Below are 25,125 nucleotides of genomic sequence, written 5' to 3'. Positions count from 1 at the left end.
GTGCGGTTGCCTCGCTACAACTCGCGGTGAAAAAGTCAATTTTCCGTGCAGTTGCTGGCGCCGATGAAAGCCGGTCGAGCGACGCTTTCTCCCGGGCATGATTTTCTTCAACTTCGGCGTTTGTCACCACCTTGGCGTCGATTCGTAGTCGTCCGGAGTTCGCTTCACCGTCATCGTCGTCGGAGGCAACGCGCTCGGTCGCACCATCGCTGAACGGCCGCGGACATCGACACATCGTTCGTCGGAGTCAACCAAGGGCTCTGATGACTTCGTAGACTTTCTCCCACGACCTTTGCGTTTCCTGCGACCAAATGCGTGCACGGTCCGATACTTTTTTGCGTTTCCAGGCATGGCGATACGATCAGAAGCTTCAGAGTGCTCTGCCGATTTCGAGGCGTCACAGCGGTAACCCTTTCAAAATGGCGTCGGGTCGCGTATGCAGGCGCAAGCCGCGAGCTTCCAGCCAACCGGAAAGCGCCATTTCAGTCACGTGCGCCGTTTAGCCAATGGCAGTGAGCGCGGCTCTTCGTCTTTGAGGCCCCGTTTTTCGAGCCGGGGAAACGCTCAATGTTGCTTACTGAATAAAAAAAAAAATAGCTGAAAACGCGTTCTTTCAAACGAGACCAAAATGGCGCCGATCGAGCGCGTAGTTCCCGCGTATCGTAGAGCCGAAACCTGCGCTATTCGCCCTCGATTTAAAGGGCAGGACGCCCGTTTTTGGTTTTTTTAAAGTTGAATAACGATAAAAGTTGATGGTATTCGGCTATGAAATTTTGTAAATAGGTGTGCAATGATGTCGGGAACGCGAAAAGAAGGTCCGCGAAAACTCGATTTTTTGGCGGATTTTCGGTCCCGAAGTGCCGCGTCCCCCCTTAAACAACTTGAAAAATAATGAGGTTAAAAATAACTCAAGATATATAATTTGTAGCTTCTTATGTTGCAAAAAGGTTGTACAAGTTTCTAGAATTATTGCAAAAAACTGTTCTTTCTACAAAAAAGAAAGTTAGTGGGGGTGCTGCTGTAGATGGGTTATCCTGTGCAGCTTGTCATTGCAGACGGGGTCGGTCTGCTCCGAGTTTGTGACACTTCGAAAGGTGGGGAACGAACAAAAACTGCTTCTGCACATAATATTAGAAGAAATCAGGCCTGAAAATGAGGTATTCCAGTAGAGATGAAGGTGAGGTAACTCAGGTTTTCATGTAATTGAGGATTCCAATGCACTTCATCTGAAGTGAAGTTCCTCCACGAACCGCCCCTTCCCGCGTATGCCTCTCTAAAACATGTATCCACACATATTTGTTGGTGTAGTCACAGATGATGCTGGTCAGCTGTGCAGTGAAAAACAGCTAGATGAAATCGACAGCCCGGAAGAAGCTTTGTCAGTTACTCTGGAGTGCACCTCTGACTTCGACCCCCAGGTTTTGTCTAGAAACACACTGCACACGCTTGACAGATGCCAGCCAGGAATCATGTTCGCAGAACGTTGAGACCCTCAAAATGAGTAAAATTGCTGTGAGTACACACTCCGTCACCCGTAACTACTAATTATACAACAAAATGTGGGCCACACATACAGCCGGCACTCACTCACTGAATTCCGCGGCTTGACTAGATGCGTCCTAATCCTCGGGGCTGAAATTTGATGTGTCAACATCTTCTCTAGACTCACTGCTGCTGATTCCATCCTCAAAATCACTTGTTGATGCGCTTTATTCACGAGAAACACAGCGTCTTTTAGAACTGTCAGTACGGAAAAACAATGCCATAATCGGCGCACACGCAGAGCCACCTAAAACTTCTTCATGCGAGGGAAAAACTTCTCTAAAGCAAAAAACAACTAAAACATCGTGGATATCATTGTGCATTTTCCACTTTCTTACATGGATCGCGTTAGGTGCCCGGAAAATCCACATGTGCGTGAAAATTTAAACTTGAAAATGCATTGCTCAAATTGAACAATTTGAATAAGTGCAGTACCAAAAGTTAAATGTCACATATTTTCCTGGTCTGTTCATCATCCTCAGCCCGACTACATCTACTTCAGGGTGAAGGCCTTTCCCACGATCCACCAATCAACCCGGTCTTGTGCTTTCTACTGCCGCGTTATAACTGCGAGCTTTTTAATATCAGCCCACCTAACTTTGTGTCCCCTTCGTGTATTTGCCTTCTCTGGGAATCCAGTCAGTTAGCTTTAATGACCAGCGCTTATCCCGCCCACGTGCTACATACGACGTCCATTTCTTCTTCAAGATTTCAACCATGATACTCCAGTTCGTTCCCCGACCATGATTTCAACCATGATACTCCAGTTTGTTCCCTGACCCACTCTGCTCTCTTGTCTTTTAAGGTTACACCTAGCATTTTTCTTTCCATTGCACGCTGTGTTGTCCTCAATTTAAGCTGAACCCTCTTTGTAAGCCTTCGGGTCTCTGCTTTGTAGGTAAGTACCGACAAGGTGCAGGTGTTATATATCCTTCTATTGAGGGTTAGTGGCAGATTACCATTCATAATTTGAGAATGCTTGCCAAATGTGATCCACCCCCTCCTTATGGTGTTAGTTATTTCACTTTCATGGTTTGGCTCCGTGGTTACTACCTGTTCTAAGTAAGTAGACATATTTTTTTACACTTTCCAGCATGTCTCCACCTATCGTAAAGCGCTGTTTTCTGACGAGACTGTTTCACAATACTTTAGTTTTATGCATATTAATTTTCAGACCTACTTTTCTGCTTTTCGTGTCCTGTTCAGTAATCACAAGCTGTAATTCGTCCTTAGTTACTCATCAAGGCAATGTCATCAGCGAATTGTAGGTTACTAAGATACTCTCCATCAACTCTTATCCCTAACTCTTCCGAATCTAGGGTTTCTGAAAACCTCCTCTGAACACATGCATTGGAGAGATCGTGTCTCCTTGCCTATTGGGATTCTGTTGCTTTCCTTGTGGAGAACTACGTTGGCTGTGGATTCACTGTAGATTTCTTCCATTATGTTAATGTGTGGTTTGTTGATGCCCCGACTCCGTCTTCCATTATGTTAATGTGTGGTTTGTTGATGCCCCGACTTCGTATTGTCTGTATTACTGTTGATGTTTCGACTGAGCCAAACTCCTTCTCATGTAATCGAGGAAAGGTTTGTATAGGGGTTGGTTGTAATCCGCACATTTCTCTATTACCTGATTGATAGTATGAATATGGTCTATTAGGAGTAGCTTGTACAAATTCTACTTGGTCCTTTGGTTAATAGAACTCTAATGTCGCTTTAATTCAATTGGCTATTATTTTTGCAAATATTTTGCAGAGAACTGACAGTAAGCTCATCAGCCTGTAATTTTTCAAGTCCTTGACATCTCCTTTCTTATGGATTAAAATGATGTTGCCGATCTTCCAAGGTTCTGTTACCCTTCCCATTAAGAGACGCTTTGTATATAAGGTGGCCAGTTTTTCTAACACAGTTTTTCCGCCATCTTTTCGTTGTTACCTTATTCTCACCAGTGGCTTTGCCTCTTTGCATTCTTTCTATGGCTTCCCTTACTTCCACTGTCGTTACTGGTACATACCTGCCAACTTTTCCCGATTTTCTTGTAAAGTGTACGAATTTTGACCGCTCTTACGATTTTACGAATCTTGCCTGAACTTTAAGAAAAATATTTAATTTCCAATAAAAATAAAATTAGTAAATTAGCATGGCCTCTGCGATTGGCTGTGGGGCATTTTCGTAGCTAGTCGCGGAGGCCCCAAAAACGGCGTTGCGCTTCATTCCGTCACCAGGAGAGAACAATATGTATTCACGTTATCATCATCACATACCTGCCAAGTCTCCCGCATTCTTTGCGAGACTCCTGGATTTCGACAGACTTTCTTGGCGAACGTTGGCATTTGCGAGTGCGACAGCCGAGATCGAATCTGGTGGTGAGACACTCTGTCGGGGGATGGAACGCTGACGGCGTAATTCATCGAAGCTCTGGCACAGGCTTACGAGGATTGCCACCGAGGTCGGGCTTTTCGCTAGCAACACCTGGAATGCGCCATCCTCAATGCCCTTGAGAATCTGCCGAATTTTCTCTTCTTCGGGCATAGATGGGTTGACACGCCTGCAGAAGTCGAGCACATCCTCAATGTAACTCGTAAACGTTTCGCCAGGCTGCTGGGCTCCGTGGCGCAGACGCTGGTCAGCGCGGAGCTTGCGGACCTCTGGTCGGCCAAGCGCTTCAGTTACGAGGTTCTTAAAGGAGGATCTGTTGGCGATGGCGGTTTCGCGGTTGGTAAACCAAAGCTTAGCGACGTCTGCCAAGTAAAAGATAACGTAGGCAAGTTTAGAGTCGTCATCCCACTTGTTGCTGGCGCTTACGCGCTCGTACAAGGAGAGCCAGTCTTTGACGTTTTGCTCACCACTTTTGCTGAAGATTGGTGGGTCCCGCTGGCGAGTAGCGCCGGGGCAGGTAGACGGGGCAGCCGATGGTGCTGGCTGGGCTGGGACGGGCTGGTTGGCGACTGCGTCAGTCATGTTTCGCGGTAGTCTTTCAGGAAACTTGCGAGAGCGGAGCTCCAGGTCTGCTTGGGGATCTCAGCAGCCTCCACCAAATGTGATGACGTTTATTCGAGCAGAAAAGTCGCAACGAGGTCGCAACGGAAAGTGGGCGTACGGCCAGTCTGGCAAAGGCGGCACAAACTCTCGCGCAAGCAGAGCACGGGCTTTGTGTTGTCTTCCGAAGGCGCATACGCGTTGGTGCGTATGCTCCACTACACATTGTATACATGCGACATAGCCTATATGTGTAAAAAGATTCAATTCTTATTGTTCTAAGCTTTGTAAACAAAGCAGCAGTATGCCAAAGATATGGCACTGCAGACAAGGCATATTGCTCTTTTTTGTAATACCACCAGCCTGTAAATGTTTTCAGCTGCTTGTCCCTCAGACTAGAATTCGGTATTGAACTAGGGAAAGAAACATTGAACTATCTTCCTACATCACTATCTTCCTACATCATATTAATGGATGTAGGAAGATAGTTACAATGGCGACGCATAGTACTTATTGCTCTAGATAATTTACTAAGTGATTCTCTTGGCAATCCCATGACATAGTTGCAGAGAAATATACGCCAAGCGATTTTAAAGACGTTCCATGCGGCGTCTATGGTCTAAAGACGGTCCCATGCCACGTCTATACAGCCATGCATGCTTTTCACGATGTCATCACCGTGAAAAGCATGCATGGCTGTATAGACGTGTCATGGGACCGTGCTGTGGTGCAAGGAAGGGGTCTAAACATACTTGCTATTAAAGGTTTCCAGCCTGTCCGTCTGTCAATGTCCTTCCGGCTGTTTCGGCAGTCAGCAATAACTTCACATAAAAAAACTCTCACCGAATAACCAGCTGATGAGCGCAAGTGCTTTGCTACAACAGCGTTGGACGTAGAGAATGTCTGCTAGCTATGCACTGCGTAGGTGGAGCTATGGTCGAAAAGAGAGAGTGAATGCCCACGCAGGAGGAGAGGGGAGTTGTCATTACCTTCATTTTATTCAGGGGCTTTAGTTTCACGAGTCATTTTTTTTTTTTGCATGTCTAATTGCACAACTTCATTATGAAGCTGGCTACTTTGGTATATCTGAAATTTTCCATAGTTTCAGTTATTTAATGACTATCAGATTAGCTTGAATTCTAGCCACTTAATACTGGAAGCACTTGGCTTTTGATGATGAGGTAATTTGCGTCTGAAGTCCTGCAGATAGTCAGATGCCTGCTGTCCAGATGTCTGCTTGACCTCTGTTGATGTCATATGCCTGAAAAAGCCTTGCTGCCCATCGATACTAATGTGTGACGTCAGTAAAGCATCATGGTATGAGAAGTTGTAAACAGAGAATTAGCTTTATTCTGCTCCAAATCGCAGATTATAGGAACTCTGGAAAGGAAAAGAATCGCAGCGATTTTGGCAGAGTGGCTGAACTACTCTGCTGCTGACCCGCAGGTCTCAGGATCGAATCCCTGCTGAAGCACAGCAAGTGTTCTGCTTGCTTCCGCTTAAGTGTACATCCAGTTCTGTACACATTCTTCTAATGGCAAGTTCCATTAAGAGAACAGGAGTAGGATGATGGTGCAACATTTTATTTATGAGAAAAAAAAGGGGGGGGGGGGAGAATTTCAAGGGTGGTTTCCCTATTCCAGGATACCAGTGGCCACTGCTGCTCGACCAGCCTGATTCAGGAGACCCCCTTGGGTCATCTCAGGTCGGGCGAGGACGGCCTCCCAAGGCTCTCTCAGTAGCGCGAGTATCAGAGGCGACTGAACCTCCATTGGCTTGCTCCGGCAGTCTCATGGGACGTATTGCAACGTCGCTTTCGACTCGCACCACGGACATTAGTTTAGATATGCAGTGGGGTTTATGTGATGACATCTTTCCAAATGTGGATAGGTGTTAATCTGAATTTGTCTTAGCTGGTGAGCTTCATCAAATTTGAGCGATTTGTGTGGTAGGGCTGTCTTGTCTTCCGTTGATGCTCGAATATATCGCGTGCAGTGCAAGGTTCCAACTGATTATCATTGCCGTTCACTCGGTTGCTCAAATCACAAGCGAAATTGTGCGCCGGCGCATTACCAGAGATACCCTCGTGGCCTGGGCACCTAATTATGTTGTGGTCTTGTATAAGCCTGTCACCTAGTGACAGGCTTATACAAGGAGACATTTAGTAGTGCACTATACAAGGCGACATTCAGTAGGCTTTTCAAGGCGACATTTGGTAGTGCACTACGGAGAAACATTCTGCAGGCTCTCTGGGAATCAGACAAGACTAATGCGGAGGTATTTTCTGCCTCCTTAGTTTGAATAGCTAGTGCAATCGCTGCCGCTGTACAGGTTGTTTTAATTGACGCTGCGTTGGGCCACTCGACCTGCCACTGAAATGTAGCTCGCTTCCAGAGAGCAGGGGAGAAGGTTACTAGTGTAGAGAAATATACCATGTGACCAACACATTCGAAGTCCCAGCGCTCTCTGCCGGGCAGTAGCAAAATAAGCATGGAATTTGTCAGGCAGGAAAGGATTTAAACTACAACCAAAAGTGCGTGAAGAAATCATTTTTCATAACCAACCAGACAGACATCTGTCAAATGATTACATTCAATTTATCAACTGTATGTTAGCCATTATCCTAATTTGCAGTTAGATGGTATGTTTGTGCAGTGATGCATTCAGCAAACGTTGCTGCGTACATTTCGTAGCCGTCCTTGCTTTCGTCGAACTACACACGATTGCTGAGTTTGCCACCAGACTCGTTGGCTGGGGGAAAAAAAATGAAAACAATGTGACGTTTAAAAGTCGCGTGACTCGTGGTACTGCGGCTACTTCACTTTTTAAGGCGAGAGTACTACATAATGCTCCTGCCTGCTCAATGTGACGTTTAAAAGTCCGGTGACTCGTAGTACTGCGGCTACTTCACTTTTAAGGCGAGAGTACTACAAAATGCTGCTGCCTGCTCCTAGAGCAGCAAAAGCACTCTTGCTCTACTGCTGGATGACAGTGCTCCTACACCTGTTCGACCACTGAAACATGCCTGCTCTGAAGAGAGCACTTTCAGCGTGCTTTTGAGTGCTCTTGTTCTCTCAACGAAATTAGCCATAGAAGTGCGACAAAAGCTCGTTCCTTTCCTATTTCGGAACGAGCTCCCGATGCAAGTTCTCTTAATGCTAAAGGAACTCGTTAGAGTTTCATTAAGAAAATTGGAACGTATGGTTATGTCATTACATTTCACTTTTTAATATTCGGGAGGTTAAATGAAGTGAGCAATTCAACGCTTACATCGAGCGACATACATTTATAAAAATTGAACATCACCGCCAGCAGGTTATATGTAAAATGAATCTGAATAAATGATCTTATGCAAAAATTTTAGAGACCACCGGCCACTTTTGCAACTTTAGTGCTTTGACTGCAACTTTCGGGCTTGTCCGATTCGTCTTTCTGATGTAGCACATTCCACTTGCATCCCACTTCAGTCTTCAAAGGTAGGATACTGCGCTTCAGATATCATATGCAAATAGATATGTCTGCCAGTGTACCAATCTAGTTAGGCTAAATTTCTCGCACAGGAATCTCTATGAGACAATTAGAGAGACAATATTTAGGCATTAAAGCAGTGCTGATTCAATATTTCAGATTGCAGAAAATAATGTTCAGGATATACATTTGAAAGTCCCCTGTTTGTAGTCAGCGAAGATATTTCTGTGTATTTCGTTCTAAGTCTTTTCTAGTTCCTTTCTCTTTATACAATTCTCTCTTCTCTTGCACGTTAAAGAACCCCAGGTGGTCAAAATTTCTGGAGCCCTCCACTACGGCGTCTCTCATAATCATATGGTGGTTTGGGGACGTTAAACCCCACAAATCAATCATCAATTCTCTCTTCTCTTTGTTTATATATTTGTTTGTCTCAGATTTGGGTGCACATTAAAGGGACACTAAAGGCAACCATTAAATCGACGTTGATTTTTGAAATGGTGGTCCAGAAACCTCGTAGTGTTACTTTTATGCCAAGGAAGTGTTCATATTGAAATAAAATCATATTTTACTTGTCTGCATCGAGCAATTATCTGCCCAAACGGAACGTCTCATGTCACTGTTGCCATGTACAATGTTGCCCGGCTTTACTGCACGGCCCCCGACACTAGTAGCAGCAGAATGAAAGCAGCTGGAGCCACAGCAGCAAGAACGGCAAATCAACAATTTCCTGCCATTCGCTTAGTGATGGCAGACATTGGTTCAATTTGGCTCCGCTTGGACCCGAGCTAACGGGGGAGTTTCTACTCCCTCCCACGCCTAGCTGTGCGTGGCTTTGCCGTGCCAGGGGAAAAGGGGATCCTGGGGGTTGAGCTGACGCTGGGTCATTGGACCTTTAAGGCCCCCCGGCAGAGGCAACACACCCCTTTGGCCCCGGCTTCACGTAGACGGCACCCCTGGGCTGACCCACCCAGGGGAAATCGGCAGTCGCCTTTTCCTATCTCTCTCTCCCTACATCTTCGTCTTTCTTACTTTTTTAGTTTTCCTGTCTACTTCTCTCTTCTGTTTACTTCCAATTTTCCTGGCGGCAAGGGTTAACCCTGTGCAAATAGCCTACCTTGGCCTAGGCGCATTGGGTTATAGCAGAGTTGTACGGCTGACGTCTGCAAGCTTTCAGCATCAGCAAACTTGCAGCGTCCCCTCGTTGGGCTCCGTGGTGGGTGGCCGCTAACGCTGCTAAACAAAAATAAGACTGGCATGCATGGAGCGTTCCCTCAACTGTCTGATCGTACCGGCCTAAAGCGGGTACGCACCGACGACATAAATTTCTTCAACCAGCCAATAGAAACTTTTCCCCACTTCCACGTCATTCACTGTGAAAAAACCGGAAAGCAAGCGGAAAGAAGCCAGGACCGTATCTCCTTTCGTAGTTGCCAGGTGTCTTACTGAAACTCTTGGGGCTGGATACAAAGTAACCAAAATGGCTAGCGGAGACCTTCTTCTCGAAATTCGGGACAAAGCACAATTTGTAAAGCTAGACAGCCTCTCAACGTTTGGTGACGTACCAATCACCGTAACACCACACAGATCCATGAACATCACTCGCGGAGTGGTATCTGATGCAGACTTACTTGAACTCACCGAAACTGAACTTTTGGAAGGGTGGAAGAGCCAAAATGTCAATAATGTACAGAGAATTATCATCAGAAGAGATAATAAGGAAATACCAACAAAACACTTCATACTCACGTTTGCATCCACTAAACTACCAGATTCCATTCAAACAGGGTACACAAAGACATCTATTAGGCCGTATATACCAAACCCTCGTCGTTGCTTCCAATGCCAGAGGTATGGCCATGGCTCTAAAACCTGTCGTGGTCGCCAGACTTGTGCACAATGTGGAGTCCTAGGCCACGTGTCTGAGAACTGCAAACAACCGCCACACTGTGTAAACTGCGAAGGAAACCATGCCGCATATTCACGCTCCTGCACATACTGGAAAAAAGAAAAAGAAATAATTACATTGAAGGTGAAGGAGAACATTACGTTTAAGGAAGCACGGCAAAGAGTCGCTCCATTCTATGGACCTACATACGCTGATGCGGCGCGTCAGGGGGCACCGCCGCACCAGCCCTCGCCACCCCTTCGGCCCGCGCATACCGAGCCGGCGGTTGTGGCACCTGCCCCCAAGGCGGCTGTAGCCCAGGCTACACCGCCTACTCCCAAACAGAGACCGGAGACTCCAGAGTCTTCGGGTCTCAAGGCCTCCCCTCACCAGGCGAGGCCCAAAATCCGAACAAACAGCCCGCACGTGCGGGCATCCAGTGCCTCCGAGGAGGCAATGGATACGTCGGCACCCTTGGTGCCGAAAGAGCGGCGTGGCTCCTTGGAGCGCGCCAAGAAAACAAAAAAGCAAATAACAGGGCCTGGTGATGGCCCTGTTAAGTGAACTCAAACTCCCCGTCTAAACAGCCACTCGCTTTTCGTACACACAGCATTATTTTACATTCACCATGAACACTCAAATTATACAATGGAACGTCAGGGGCCTTCTCAGAAACCTTGACGACATCCAAGAACTCTTACATGAGCACTCACCAAAAGTGCTGTGTGTACAAGAAACACACCTTAATTCAAAACACACAAATTTTCTTCGTAAATATGTTATTTTTCGAAAGGACCGTGATGATGCCATGACATCATCCGGAGGTGTTGCCATCATAGTGAATCAAGGAATTGCATGCACACACTTACAACTCCAAACATCCCTTGAGGCAGTGGCTGTTCGAGCAGTTATTTTTGATAAACTGATCACAATCTGCACTATTTACATTCCTCCTAGCTATCAGCTGCGAAAACGTGATTTACACTCTTTAATTGATGAACTTCCGGAACCTTATGCTCTCCTTGAAGACTTTAATGCGCATAGCAGGCTATGGGGTGACTCTCGGTGTGACGCACGAGGTCGACTGTTCCTTCTTTCGTCGAGCGCGTGTCTCCTAAATCGAAAAGAACCAACCTATTATAATCTCGCCAATCACACCTACTCCTCCATAGACCTAAGCATAGTATCTCCATCCCTTGTGTCTCTACTCCAGTGGAAAGTCGTCAGTAATCTGTACGGAAGTGACCACTTCCCCGTAGTTTTGAGCACAAATACAGTAACTGAGTGTCCACCACGTGTTCTCAACTGAGTGTCCACCACGTGGCTCATAAACAGAGCCGACTGGGAACAGTTTTATACCATCGCTCGTCTAGGTTGGAATGACATATGTACCTTGAACACTGATGTTGCTGTCAACTTCTTCACAGCGTTTTTGATTGATGCTGCAATAAAATGCATCCCACAAACAAATGGACACCCTGGAAAACGGCGTGTGCCATGGTGGAACCCTGAATGCCGAAATGCGCGCAAACAGCAAAACAGAGCTTGGAGGCTGCTTCGGAACTCACCGACAGCCGAAAATCTTGACACCTTCAAGAAAATAAACTCTCAAGCTAGGAGAACGCGTCGGCAGGCCAGAAGAGAAAGCTGGTAGAAGTTTTTGTCAGGGATCAATTCATACACACAAGAGGCCAAAGTCTGGAACATGGTCGGTAGGATAGCAGGGAAACAAGTACACACACTTCCACTCGTAAACACTCAAGGTGATACCTTGGAAGATCAGGCAAACTTCCTCGGGGCGCATTTTGAACGGGTATCCAGCTCGTCCCACTATACTGACACTTTCCAAAAATACAGAACAAGAATAGAAAAGCAGAAACTCGAACACAAATCCACTAGATACGAGGCATGTAACCAAGCTTTCAGTGTAGCGGAGCTCTGGACATCCCTAAACTCCTGCAGTACTTCTGCCCCAGGTTCTGACCGTGTGGTGTATGAAATGTTGAAAAACCTACCAGCCGAAACACGAAAAACCCTACTTTGTACAATGCTATCTGGTTTTCTGGCACTATCCCTACCTCCTGGAAAGAGGCTATTATTATTCCCATTTTGAAAAAGGGCAAGGACCTTTCTTTAGCTTCAAGTTATAGGCCTATTGCACTTACAAGCTGCTTGTGCAAAGTATTCGAAAAAATGATAAACTGCCGACTTGTACATATCCTTGAAACAAACAATTTGCTCGACCCATTTCAGTGCGGGTTTCGAGAAAGTAGATCCACCACAGACCACCTTGTTCGTATCGAGGCACAGATCAGAGACGCCTTCGTCCATAAACAATATTTTCTCTCTGTGTTCCTCGATATCGAAAAGGCGTATGATACAACATGGCGTTTCGGAATTCTAAGAGACCTGTCCCACCTTGGTGTGCGCGGAAGAATGTTTCATATAATCGAAAGTTACCTGTCAAACCGGACATTTCGTGTCCGTCTGGGCAGTGTGCTCTCCCAAACATTTGTCCAGGAAACAGGCGTGCCACAAGATGGCGTGCTTAGTTGCACACTTTTTTTTATCAAAATGAATTCTTTGCACTTGTCCATTCCCTGCAATATGTTCTATTGTACATATGTCGACGACGTTCAGCTTGGCTTCAAGTCATGCAACTTGGCCATGTGTGAGCGGCAGGTTCAGCTGGGTTTAAATAAGGTCTCCAAATGGGCAGATGAAAACGGATTTCGACTTAACCCACAAAAAAGCACGTGCGTCTTGTTCTCTCGAAAAAGAGGCATGCACTCGGAACCTGACATTCGACTGAACGGGCAACGTCTGTCCGTCAAAGCCGAGCACAAATTCTTAGGCTTAATCTTGGACAACAAGTTGACCTTCGTACCGTACATCAAGTATTTAAAAACAAAATGTTTAAAAGCCATGAATGTTATAAAAGTGCTGTCACGTACTACGTGGGGTAGTGATAGGCAATGCCTCGTGAACCTCTATAGAAGCCTCATTCGCACCCGCTTAGATTATGGGGCCGTTGTCTATCAGTCTGCTACTCAAAGTGCCTTGAAGATGCTGGACCCCGTGCACCATTTGGGCATCCGCCTTTCTACGGGTGCTTTCCGCACCAGCCCCGTAGAAAGCCTTTATGTTGAGTCAAATGAGTGGTCGCTTCATCTGCAGAGAACTTACATGTCCTTTGTTTATTTCCTTAAGGTGAAAGCAGACAAGAAGCACCCCTCATACTCTACAATTAATGATTTGTCGAGCTCAACTCTGTTTCAAAACAGGCCTTCGATGAGGCAGCCCTTCTCGGTTCGCCTGAAGTGTCTAGCTGAAGAAACTGCAGTGTCACTTGAACACAGTTTAATGGCTCCTGTAGCATACCTGCCACCGTGGCAGTGGCAGACTATAGACTGCGATGTGTCTTTCCTAGAAGTTACAAAACATGCACCTATTGCCCATATCCGAACATACTTTTTGGAACTTCAACACAAATACACACGTCCTGAGTTCTTCACAGATGCCTCCAAGACTAACTCCTCTGTGTCCTACGCTGCTGTCGGCCCATCCTTTTCAGATGCTGGCCCTCTACATCCACGCACAAGTATCTTCACAGCGGAAGCTTACACGATACTTGTGGCAGCTAAACACATCAAACAATTACAAATACAAAAACCAGTAATTTATACAGACTCCCTCAGTGTGGTAACGGCTCTGCACAGTCTTAAAAAACAAAAAAACCCGGTCCTTGTCTCACTTTACTCCATTTTGTGCACACTCTACACACTCAAACATGTTGTAGTGTGCTGGGTGCCAGGGCACCGTGAGATCCAAGGCAACGTGAGGGCGGATCAGCTCGCTGCATCCGTCCTTGAGAGCACCGCTATTACATCCATATCAATCCCGGCCCTTGATCTTAGGTTGTCTCTCAAACGAAACCTCAGGGACTACTGGCTGAGCAAGTGGGATACACACACACAAAACAAACTACACATTATTAAGCCACACCTTGGTCATTGGCTGCCAGTATCAAAATTGCGTCATACAGAGGTAATACTAACGAGACTCGGGATAGAACACACATACACGACACACTCGTATCTTTTGTCCGGTGGCGACCCACCATGGTGTGATAGATGTGGTGAAGCACTAACAGTTCTTCACATTTTAATTCAGTGTAAACAATTGGACACTATAAGAAAACAACACTTTCCATTACCCTACCGACAACATATACCTTTACACCCTGCAATGTTTGTCGGTAGGGAACCGCTTTTTAGTTATAAATCATTGCTAGCGTTTTTAAAAGAAATTCATAGTTTTCATATCATATACCTGGGCATTCCGTAGCACGACCTCTCCTGAGAGGTTTCCGCTGGGGTAGCTACACAAGAAAGCACTTGTCTCACGGCCCTTGGACGCAAGGGTATGAACGAGTGAGGCACTTGTGCTAATGCCATACATATCCACCATCGTCTTTTATTATCACCAACTTTGTTCATCTATTCGCACCACACACACCCTTTCACGGCATGGTCATGATTTTATTACTTGTATGTTTTTACCCGCCTTACCGCGAGGAATTTTATAGCCCTTATACAGCCGCTTATCACAATCATTGTCCATGTTTTAGTTAGATGAACTGGTGCTTTTTGGCCGTGAAATGGCCCTTGCGCCATAAAACATCAAACATCATCATCATCAATTTGGCCCCGCTTGATGGTATGACCTGTCCAGTTTATGCGAAAATTTTACTTTAACCACTCACGCCATTCCTCATAGCATTGTCCGGCGGTCCTTTTTTCCATTAATCAAGCGAACGAACCAGCAGCTGGTTATTATGTCTCTTGATGCATGGAACGTTCATTTAGTACAGCTAGTCAGATTATTATTGATTAATTTTCTACGGCACGTCCGACGTCATCGGGATCATTTTGAGAATGTTCTACTGTGGCGCCTGTATTCTTGTGCATGTACCTTAATTGCTTGGTAAGTAGGGCATTGCTGTTGATAATATTGCCATTTTAGACGTCATACATTGAGCTTTCACTCGGATGAAAAAAGTGTTAGACTTTAATTTCCCTTCAACCCCGTAATTCTCCGGAACAGTTATGCCTTCAGAAAAATTGTGAGAAAGCGTGGACTGTTTTTACTTTTTTTGTACAGTTCATTTTAAGAAAAATATAAATGAAATTTTGTTTGAGGCATAACTTGATTAGTACTAATTGGAAATAATTACTATCATACAATATGTAAGTTACTGTACCTTCTTCATAACATGTCGAATTGGCCATGGCTGCTTCTTGCGACACCTATAGTAGCTTTAGTAGCATTATTGTGGTATCATATTGAATGTATCAAATATAATACAGTGGGCATTACATGGTTAAAGAACCCCAGGTAGTCGAAATTTGTTGCGAATAAACATGGTACGAATAAACGCAGAGCCTATAATTTTCTCATCTTTTTTCATTGAGATGGTCATTCAGCTAAGAGATGTCTACAAGAAAACTGAAAGCCAGCCAGAATGTTATTTGCATTGGTGAGGTATTCATCCTTACCTTTATTCTCGTGTAACTCCTAATGGCCGTTACTTCATGCATTTGCTCTGTGATTGCAAATTCTTCAGTGCTATGGGTGTGCCATTGGGTCGCAATAAGAGCACAAAAAATATATTTGTTCTCTATCTGTTATTGCTGTAAAGTCATGTTTATATTGAATAATTACTTTGAAAATGAAAAAAAAAAAAAGGTGGACAACAGAGTTGTTAAGACGCTTGCCTTCGGATTGTACATAGACGATCTCGAATATTGCTTCACTAAAATTTGTTTTTCTCCGCATATTTCTTTCTTTTTTTCCCTCTTCCTCTGTGTCCCTCTCTTTCGCTTTTTCTTTGCTTGTTCTATTGCCCATCAGAGTTGCATCCTGCATGGGATAAGACAAAGTGAGCGCATTCAGGTTCATGACGATAATTCGACATGTGGCAAATCTTGAGTATAACAAATCTGCTGTAAAAAAAAAAAAAAAAATCAACTGTTCCTCCCACATGTGGTCAGTCTTGGCATCTTTAGCTACACTGTGTGAAAGTTACCCTGCACCCCTGGCTGGCATCTTAAGGCCAAACCCCATAAGCGTAAAAATGCACGCGACAGCGACGTGCTGTAGATCGCCTTCGCGCGAAGTCGCTTGTCCAGGCTAACCTTGTTCACGCAACTGCTACGGCAAGCAAACTTCACTGTTGCTGGCATGAGGCTGTCTACTCGTACCAAAAATGTCACGTAGTCAGCGGTATGCATTATAAAGTGTGTTGATTCATAATGGAACCTAAGGTGCACTGCCTTGCAGCACTTTTTCTTTTATATGAGCATGCATGAACATTCTTATTTCATTGTGCACATGTGACTCTGGGATCATGGTTTCGAAGCACATTGGCATGTGGAGACAACCAGCAGTACGTCACTCATGTGCATCGTGGTCCGGCGCTTTGAGCACTGCACTTTGGCCGATGGGCGACTGCAAATCTGAAAATCTGAGTGATGGTGTGAAAACGGCCTGACAACATGTCGCGTGAACGTCTTCTTTCGTCGCCCATAGAATCGCTGTCATGTGCATTTTGTTGCTTATGGGGTTTGGCCGTTCATGTGAGAACCAGGATTCATCATATTCACATGATAGCCAAGTGGTACATTTTGACGCCTCGTGGGCTTGTCCATCCACTTTGTTCTGCATGATGGGCTGCGTGCGTTCATGGAACGTTTACAAAAGAAACAACGTTCCTTCTACTGTTCTGCCGTAAATGTAACGAGTTACTGTTAATGCGATCCAACAGACTATCATGCCCAGTAATATGCAAAAGATGTTATATGCCATAATTTTAATGTAAATTTGAAGAAAGTGGATGCAAAGATAACTTGCAGTGGCCAGGGAACGAACCTGGGACCTTCGAGTAGCGCATCCGATGCTCTACCAAGCTGCCCGTGCGGCTATCCCCCCATCCCCTATATTGGGTATATGTGTGGATTAAACGTGGGAGCGCAAGTAAATGCCACCTGTTGCCATGGCAGCGAGTGTGGTACACTCTTCTTGCATTTTTATACAAAAATGATACAAAAATAATGGGATCTAACAGACAATCATGCCAAGGAAAGTATAGGGGTTGTTATACAATGTAATGTAAACGTGGAGAAAGAAAACTGGATAAAATGATATCTTGCCTTAGGCAGGGACCTAATACCCAGTAAAGTAGATAAGGGCTTTTCTTCACATTTACATTACAATTAACTCATTGTCTCGTAACCAGGAACGAGACAAGGACCTTTCGTTCAATTAGGTTTATTGGAGCGAACTTGTGCTCTCCAAAGAACTGATATTGGCTAAAAATTAAGCTGCAAAAAAGCAGTTGACTGGTCGGCGTGGGTGTCTGCATGGCCAGGTAAACGATGACTGCCCCCGGTTTTCCGGTGGGCTTTTAGGCCGATAATGCAGCTCTAGTAAAGAAAGGGAAACACTCTCCCTATCAAATGAGATAGCTTGTGTGCTACAAAAAAACAGATAAAATGTGCCCTTTGCTTTCAAAGTCAACAAGAATGGGCGCTGCCAAACGCTGGGAAGTGAACACATAAATGAACAAACCAAAAAGCATTACTCGCGACAATTTAACATCCCCTGTACTTCTTTCCTTGGCATGATTGTCAGTTAGATCTCACTTATATTTTATCTAACAAAGAAAACGGGCCCTAATTGTACACAATTTACCGTTATAGTTTCACCTATCCTGAATGGAATGGTGGCGTTCCTTCATTTCTCCAAAAAGGAACTACAGTCGAACCTCGCTACAGAAAAACAGGGCACGGCAAAAAAAAAAATCGTGGAAGCGAAAGTTTTGTTATAGTGAAATCGAAAAATTATAGCTGATCTGAGCTAGCCAAGCAACAAAGGAACTTTTATTCTTAAAATGCAAAAAGTGTTATTGTTTCCCGGGAGCATCAAGACTCGATTCTCACTCATGCATTTGCGACACCATGGTGAAAAGCACGCTAAAACAATGGCCACAATGGCTTTCGTGAATGGATCTAACAGTTGCAATAATAAATTGACGATGCAAACACATGCCCTGTGTGTGTATATTTAAAAGTCGAAATTTTTAAACAGTTGTCTGCTTAATTCTCCACTCCCTTTCACACTTGCGAGAGACGGCAGCAGGCATACTAAACCTATGTTTTAACTGATATATTGAGTCACTGGTCGCGTACTGATCCCGCTACTGCACAACTTACTGAACATGAGCGATCACTTACTTTACTCATGCACATTGTGATTGTGAAAACCACGAGTATTTTTGGTTGCTAGTGGTCACTTAAGTTTCCTCAGCTCTTCACAAACTACAGACACCTTGGCAGACATCATTTGATGCTTCAAGATGCACCACTGCTGCACTTATACTTGATGGATTGAAAAAAAAAAGGGGGGGGGGGTATGAATAGTAAGATTATTTGATTGCAATGAAAGATATTGCACTCTTCTTTAAACATAAACTTAAGTCGAAGGCTTGCACATATTTCAAAATGCTTTACATGTCTAGTTGCCACCAAAAGTGTAAATTTTTGTTGTGATTAGCTCATTTTTCAGCTGTGTTTGTCTCCGAAAGTGCATGCGTACGTTTGCTATGAAATCAGTTCACCACTTTGATGATGAGGATGCCATTGCAACTGCACTTCTTTTAAAAATAATTAAAGCAAGCAGCTTGTGTTACATAGTCCACATTTAAACTTGCTTTCTGGCTGAATATATGATATTTATCATGTAAATATGCACCAAATTTTTAAAGAGGGGCTGAGCTCTCTAATGGTACTAGATGTAGTGTTCTAGTGACCTCCAGTGATCAACAAAAGCGAGAAACATAAAGATGACTAAGACTGATTGTTGGCCTAGTTGGTATTTGCTTAATGACATACTTTAGCCGCGAAATATCACAAAGACAGAGTAAAGGGATACTTTACTTTGTGTAAAGTGTCTATACTCTCCGCAGGTCAGGATATCGAATTCCGGCTGGGGCGGCTGCATTTCCGATGGAGGCGGAAATGCTGTAGGCTCATGTGCTCAGATTTGAGTGCACATTAAAGACCTGCAGGTGGTTGAAATTTCTGTAGCCCTCCACTACGGCGTCTTTCATAATCATATGGTGGTTTTGGGACATTAAACCCCACATATCAATTAGTGAGTGACCTTTACTCTGTAATATTTTGCTGCTAAAGTATGTCATGGGGATGACCGCAGGTATAATTGTCTGTAGCTCAAGATTGAATGAAGGCAGTTGATGTCGTAATTTGTGGTGCAAAATTAATGGCTTTTCATCATACTGCTTCGCAGCCCATCTACATTAATGAAACTCGTGTGAACGTTGAAGAGAAGAAGACCAAGCAGAAGCTTGCCACAGAAGGACGAGGAGGCAGCTTTACGTCAGGCAGCCCTCGCAGTGGAGGAACGGGTATGATGCCAAGAGGACCTCCGGGAGGGCGTGCTAATGGGGCTGGTGGGCGTGGCACCTTCTCGAGAGGTGGCAGCCGTAACCCTCCTGGTGGTGGCGTTGGCATCAGGCACAACTAGACCTACTGCAGCTTATGCGCCAGCCCCACCAAGCAGCAGTCCCTGTACCCGTGGCACCTTCCTGCTCTCGGACTGTCCCGTGATCGACTCTGCATCTGCACTCCTTTTCACTCCACTTCTTTGTCACCCCCTCACCCCTCCTTGACATCCCTCTTTTTTTTTTTCCTGGTTACTCAGCTTTCATTGTCAGCATTTATTTACATGTTCAGTCCTTTGCTTCGCTTCACCCCTTTTGGTGAGGCAGTGTTGCTAGCTCTACACCAAGTGACACTTGCTCTTACTATGGCAAGTCTGCTGACGTGCAAGCACTTAGTCCTTTTTCTGCCTCAACTGATTGTATTTTTGTTGCTTGTCGTTCACTATTCATCTGTAAGCTGACTCCAAGACCGAAAATGTAGCCATTTATTCCTCTATCAATTGGTTGCTGCAATCATAGGGTGTTTATTTCAAGGTGAAGGGTTGTGATGGGAGTAGTGGTGGAAGGGAAGCAATGCCAGGGACAAGCCTAGCTGCTGCGGGACGGTGCTGGAAAAAGGGAGCTCCAAACGAAAATGGAAGCATTGCTCCTTGCCCATGTAGACACAACATGCAGATTATGATGAAACCCAGCATCTGACTTGGCTGAGCCAAGAAAGATTTGAGGAAACGCAGGCTGCATGCCCATGAAAGTTACGCATACTAGGCTGTGCCATTGATTCACAGCCAAGGAAGGATGAACTTTGGAAATGGAAGCTTTTTTTGCCGGTCATCATTCATTTATACAATATACTGCTGTTATTTTTTGTTAGGTTTTTGTATGTATGTTTGTGGCTTGTGTACGATGTCCTTTTGTAAGGAAAGGAGAAATACCAAAAAAAAAGAGTGCAAGGAAAAAAAAAGCAAAGGGAAAAAGTGTTGAATGAGTAAAGAGTGATAGGCCTACACCTCCTCCTCTTTTTCCATGTCCTCCTGCCTTGTTTCTCCTTCCCCTCACCCCCTTAGGAACTTATTTAATTTTGTGGCCTCCTGTATATATAAATGAGTGGTTGGAAACCTATAGGCCCTCACGTCTTTGCTTTACAATGTTGAAGGAATTAGAGGTGGAGGAGTGGTATTCAGATTGACACTGGTTCTTGGCGACTGTTTGTGGGACAGAACCTTCAGCCTCCTCTCTGCCCCCTTTTCCTTAGTGTAGTGAGGCTCCTTTTACATAGTCAAATGCTCCTCCTGCACTGTGAAGTCGCTTTCATTGTTCTGAACAGTGAAGTAGTGACTTAATTTTTATTTTAATTTTTATTTGGGTGGAAGTGTCCTCGAATGCATTTTTTTGTTGATTTTGGCTTTATTGGCCAAGGCTGAAGGTGTGTAACAGTGTGTCACCTTTCTGCAATGATGTAAATAAGCACTGTGGCGTATGCTTTACAGACTGCCAATCGTGCACAGTATGTTTGTTTTTTAACCTAGCAGTCTTTGGGTTTTTATTGTGTGTCTCGGTTCAATGTCTCAATCACAGTTTCTGCCTGACCAACCAATCTTTTGCTGCTATAGCAGTTTTTTTACTTTCCTTCTCCTTGCACAGTTCATCGTCATGTGCTGTTTTTATATAAAGAGAAAATCATTAACCCATAGCCGTAACTTAAACAAGGCCCATCTAGTGCAAAAAGTGATGACAAATAAAAAGATGGAGCAAGGTATCAAGGTTGACCTTGTTGCTTGATGCATTGTGAGTGTGTGTATGTGTGCTTTCTTTTCTACTCGAACTCCTATTAAACATAAGGCATGTAAAACATAAGCCTGTGTCGCTTCTTTGTACTGTTTACTCAATACTAACTCCACTTAGCTGGAACTCTGTCGTTCATTACGGAGTTTTAACATGTGCTTAAGATGAGTGGATGATCGTTCCATATCCGGTTGAACCTGCAAGCTGTAGGCATATTTCCAAAACGAAAGGTATTGGGAAACGTTGTTTTAGCAGCATTAAGAGCTTGCGCTGAATTATTTGTTGCAGCTCACGGGACCTGTGGCTAATAACTATTGCTATGTACCCAGGTGCATACTGTTGCGGTTTCAACAGCTGAAGCTTGCAGTCTGCAGTCGTGTTACAATGGGATGCTGATATCATGAATTCATTTTCTTCAAATGCAACTGCATTTACTAATTGCTGTTGTGAATGGCTGTGACAACCTACCTTCATTTGTTCCAGCAATAACACAGTGCTGTGGCGTCTGCCTATACAATTGTGAAATTGTGTATGATTGCGGTGTGGTTAAGTAAGTTTTGATACATCAGGCATGCGTGAAAGTCCTCACTCCTCCCACCTTTTTTTTTCTCTCTGGACAGATAGGTTATCACTCCCCTCTTAGCAGTTTTACAAAGTTCATTATGACTGCAAGTGTACGTGTCTGCTCTAATTTATGCACTGACAATGGCGTGAATTGCAGACCAGAAAGTGCTACAGCAGAGCTTTTTGGAAGCTTCTGTTATATGCATATATAAACTTTTATTTATTATGTTTGTTTTGGGCACTTATATTTCAGGAATTGCACTGTACACTGTAAGTATTCACATGCTATGGTGCCTGCATAAATTGTGCTAATTTGATTGCTAAACAGTTGGCAGAATGGAGTGGAGGTATTACTTTGCGTCAGGTGAATTGGCTTTGTAGGCTTCCTAGGCCCGTAGCCTTGATGTTTGCCAAGGTTTGATTAGCTGCAGGCTGCTTTGTAAAGTTGATCGCACACTTGAAGATAAGACCTGATGCATGTATTCATTATCAAAATGGGGGGAACGCCATTGATAGTTTCCGCAGGACAGAGAAGCTGTGTCGGCTGCTCACTTGGCAAGTTGCATGTGGGCACTTTCTACAGCTCCTCTTGGGCAGTTGCATTTGTTGAGTGTGAACCATCAAATAAAAAATTTCCAATTGAATGGCTTTTTCGCGGGGCTCTTTCTCTTTATTGAGGCGCTGCAAGGACAAAACAGGAGAAGGGTATGTTAACAGCTTGGAAGAAATCGCTCCCTGGGTCCCAAAGCAGGTTCAAAAACAGGTTCACTCAATGTGCAAATTTGAGGACTGCTAGATTAAACTGTTTAGGTTGGCCTTCTTTAGACAGTTCCACATCTCTAAAACAGTCAAACAGCAAGGAGCGAGTGCCAGGAGTGAGTATAAAAGCACTCATTTTTCCAACCTCGTAAACCAATAACGAGGCTACATTAGTAGCATTCCCTAGCTTGCTTTATCTCTGCAGCGTCTGCTTTCAAACTTTATGTATCTGAAGGTGTCCAAGAAGGGCTAGTCAGAAGCTCGCGATACAGAAAAAGAAAACTAGAACAATGTGTGCGAGAACGCCTGGCTTCTGTATTTAATTGCTGTCAGAAGAACGCTGCTCGTATTTATATTTACTACGCTGTAGTAGGAGATATGTGCATAAACACCCAACATCCGCTCTAGGTGCAGCTGCGCAATGGCAATTAAATAGGTACCGTTGGCAGATGTTTCCTTGCGGGCTGATGGCACCATTAAGGCAGAGTTATTGATTGTAAAAATTATTCCTTATGGAAATATAGCTATTCCTTCTAAGTTCTAAGCAATGGTAACCAAACAATTATATGCTAGATATGCCACGTAGAAATTGTGAGCCATATTTTAAAGCATTAGGCTAGTCACCAGGTTTCCAAATAGACAGGACAGACCGCTTAACCTGACCGCTTGTAATTCAAGACCGGTTACAATGTGGTCTTTTTTTACTCCCGTCTTATGCTCCCATAGAACCCTTTGTATACACACTGCTTATTGTGCAGCCCCCCCCCCCCCCCCCACACACACACAAGGCAGAAGACCTGTAATAATGCACAGGCAGTAGGGAGTGCATGACAAAGTTGTTACAAAGGAGGAGGGGATAATCTTTCTGCAACAACATACCGAATGGCAGGCTAGGCCTAATGAGCATTAGTTGCATTTCGGGTACAGTCGCATGCAATACAAGTTGTGGTTTGCTATGAAATGAAAAAAACTTTGTGGTGGCTGCATTTAAAGGAAGGTCATAGTATCATTAATGAAAACGAGGGGGCATGTGTAGCACTCGAATGGTTGTTCACAATTTGATTGCGATGGCTTACAATTGGGTGTGCATCTGTGAAATCAAACAATCTGTCTTTCAGCACGCGAAATTTTGGACACGACATAGTTTCAGTGTAATGTGCATGATTGAGGGGGTCTGAGTAGTAGTCGACCAATTTCTACAATGGCACTTTTTTTCTGCACCCCCCCCCCCCCCCCCTTCATGTCAAGTTCATTGGAAACGTGGGTCTTTAGGCCTTAAGTTTTTTTTTTAACATAAATTTAAATGGTTGTAAGCACCATGCATCAGATGCTTTGATTCTCAGACTTGAGAGGCTGAATGCTCAACATGTTTTGCGGAACTGCGGCCCTTGAAAAATGTTTTGTTTACAGGGTGGCTATTCGAGACTCCCGTGCCACGAATTTTGTTACAAGTGGTTTCGATTGTATGGCAAAGGTACTTTACTGTACACAACATTGCTCTTGTGCGATTACCACATACTCAACTGACTTTCACCTGGCTTTGTTGTCGAATGAGAGTTTGAGTCTGTGACAGAGACCGGGCAAAGCTCTAGACCTACAGGGGAAAGCATAGGTAGTAATTGCATGTGCTAGTATGTCCGCGTGTACACTGCATGTTTCAGATAATGTGTCCGACAATGCCCATGATAATGGAGAGCAGTTACTCGCCACTTCGATTATTACCTTTTTAAGTGGCGGACATTCTGAGATGAAAGATTTAGTGAACTGTTTTCAGTGAAGATGGGTGGCCAGTTGAGATGGTCTGAAGAGCCCATTTGTACTTCGAGATTTCGAAAAAGTCCCCCTTTATTATAGCAGACTCTTGAAATGTGACCATATTAGCTGCCTGTGCCGAAGCACTGATGAGTGCTTGCTCATTCATTTATACGTCTGTGTGTAATATGGCAGAAATGTTTGTTTCGCTGAAAAAGTTAGATTTTATTACCGCTTGTTCGAAGAAGTGGCAATAAGCTCCTTGCAGAAAGTGCTCCATTCTCTTCTTTGACTCGACTGCCTGTTTATATCGGGTGGAATGTTAATTTGTTTTCTCCCGTAAGCGATACCGCTGTTTACGTTCAGGAGCCCCCGACAGCACAAGTTTTTCTTGACTTTTTGTTTTTTCACAGTACATTAGCTTTGCCTTTGGTAATCCCAAAATTATATCGTAACTGCTCTACCGCATGGTATAATTAATGCTAACATTGTTGATTCAGAACGATTTTGCATCAGTTCAAAACATTCTCATGAATACCATAAGAAACTGGCGTGGCATAGTGAGGGGCGCCCGAGACTGTGTGCTGAACGCACCGTTTTCAAATCGAAGGGGTTGGAGGAACTGCAAGCGGTGAAGAATGAAACGGTGTGGGTGCTTTGAGCTTGTCTCCCTTGTGGGAAAAAAAAAGCTTCCTGGCATAAGCAGCCAAACCACTTGAGAGCAGCCAGACAACAGAGTGAGAGGGGTGGTGAACAATAGTAGTCACAGTCGCGGTATTATGTCGTGCTGTGTAAATGTTCTCTGATGTCGACAATACTTGCCTTTCTTATAGAACGTCACCCGGGGCCTCTGTCTGCAGGACCCTTGAGAACC

General features: G+C 44.4%; 1 protein-coding gene across 7 annotated transcripts in view; it reads left to right on the top strand.

Annotated features, from left to right (window-relative positions):
* rin (ras GTPase-activating protein-binding protein 2) overlaps positions 1-19,934 on the top strand; it is a 114,241-nt gene extending 94,307 nt beyond the window's left edge. For all 7 annotated transcript variants that reach the window (XM_037414162.2, XM_037414164.2, XM_075878912.1 and 4 more), the window contains exon 8: positions 19,241-19,934. In XM_037414162.2, the coding sequence (XP_037270059.2) occupies positions 19,241-19,477 (237 nt within the window). In that variant the 3' untranslated portion in view covers positions 19,478-19,934. The remainder of the gene's footprint in view (positions 1-19,240) is intronic.
* Positions 19,935-25,125: the final 5,191 nt, after the last annotated feature.

Source organism: Rhipicephalus microplus, chromosome X (genome assembly GCF_043290135.1).
Source record: "Rhipicephalus microplus isolate Deutch F79 chromosome X, USDA_Rmic, whole genome shotgun sequence".
Taxonomy (NCBI): domain Eukaryota; kingdom Metazoa; phylum Arthropoda; class Arachnida; order Ixodida; family Ixodidae; genus Rhipicephalus; species Rhipicephalus microplus.
This window is presented reverse-complemented; position numbering and strand designations above follow the sequence as displayed.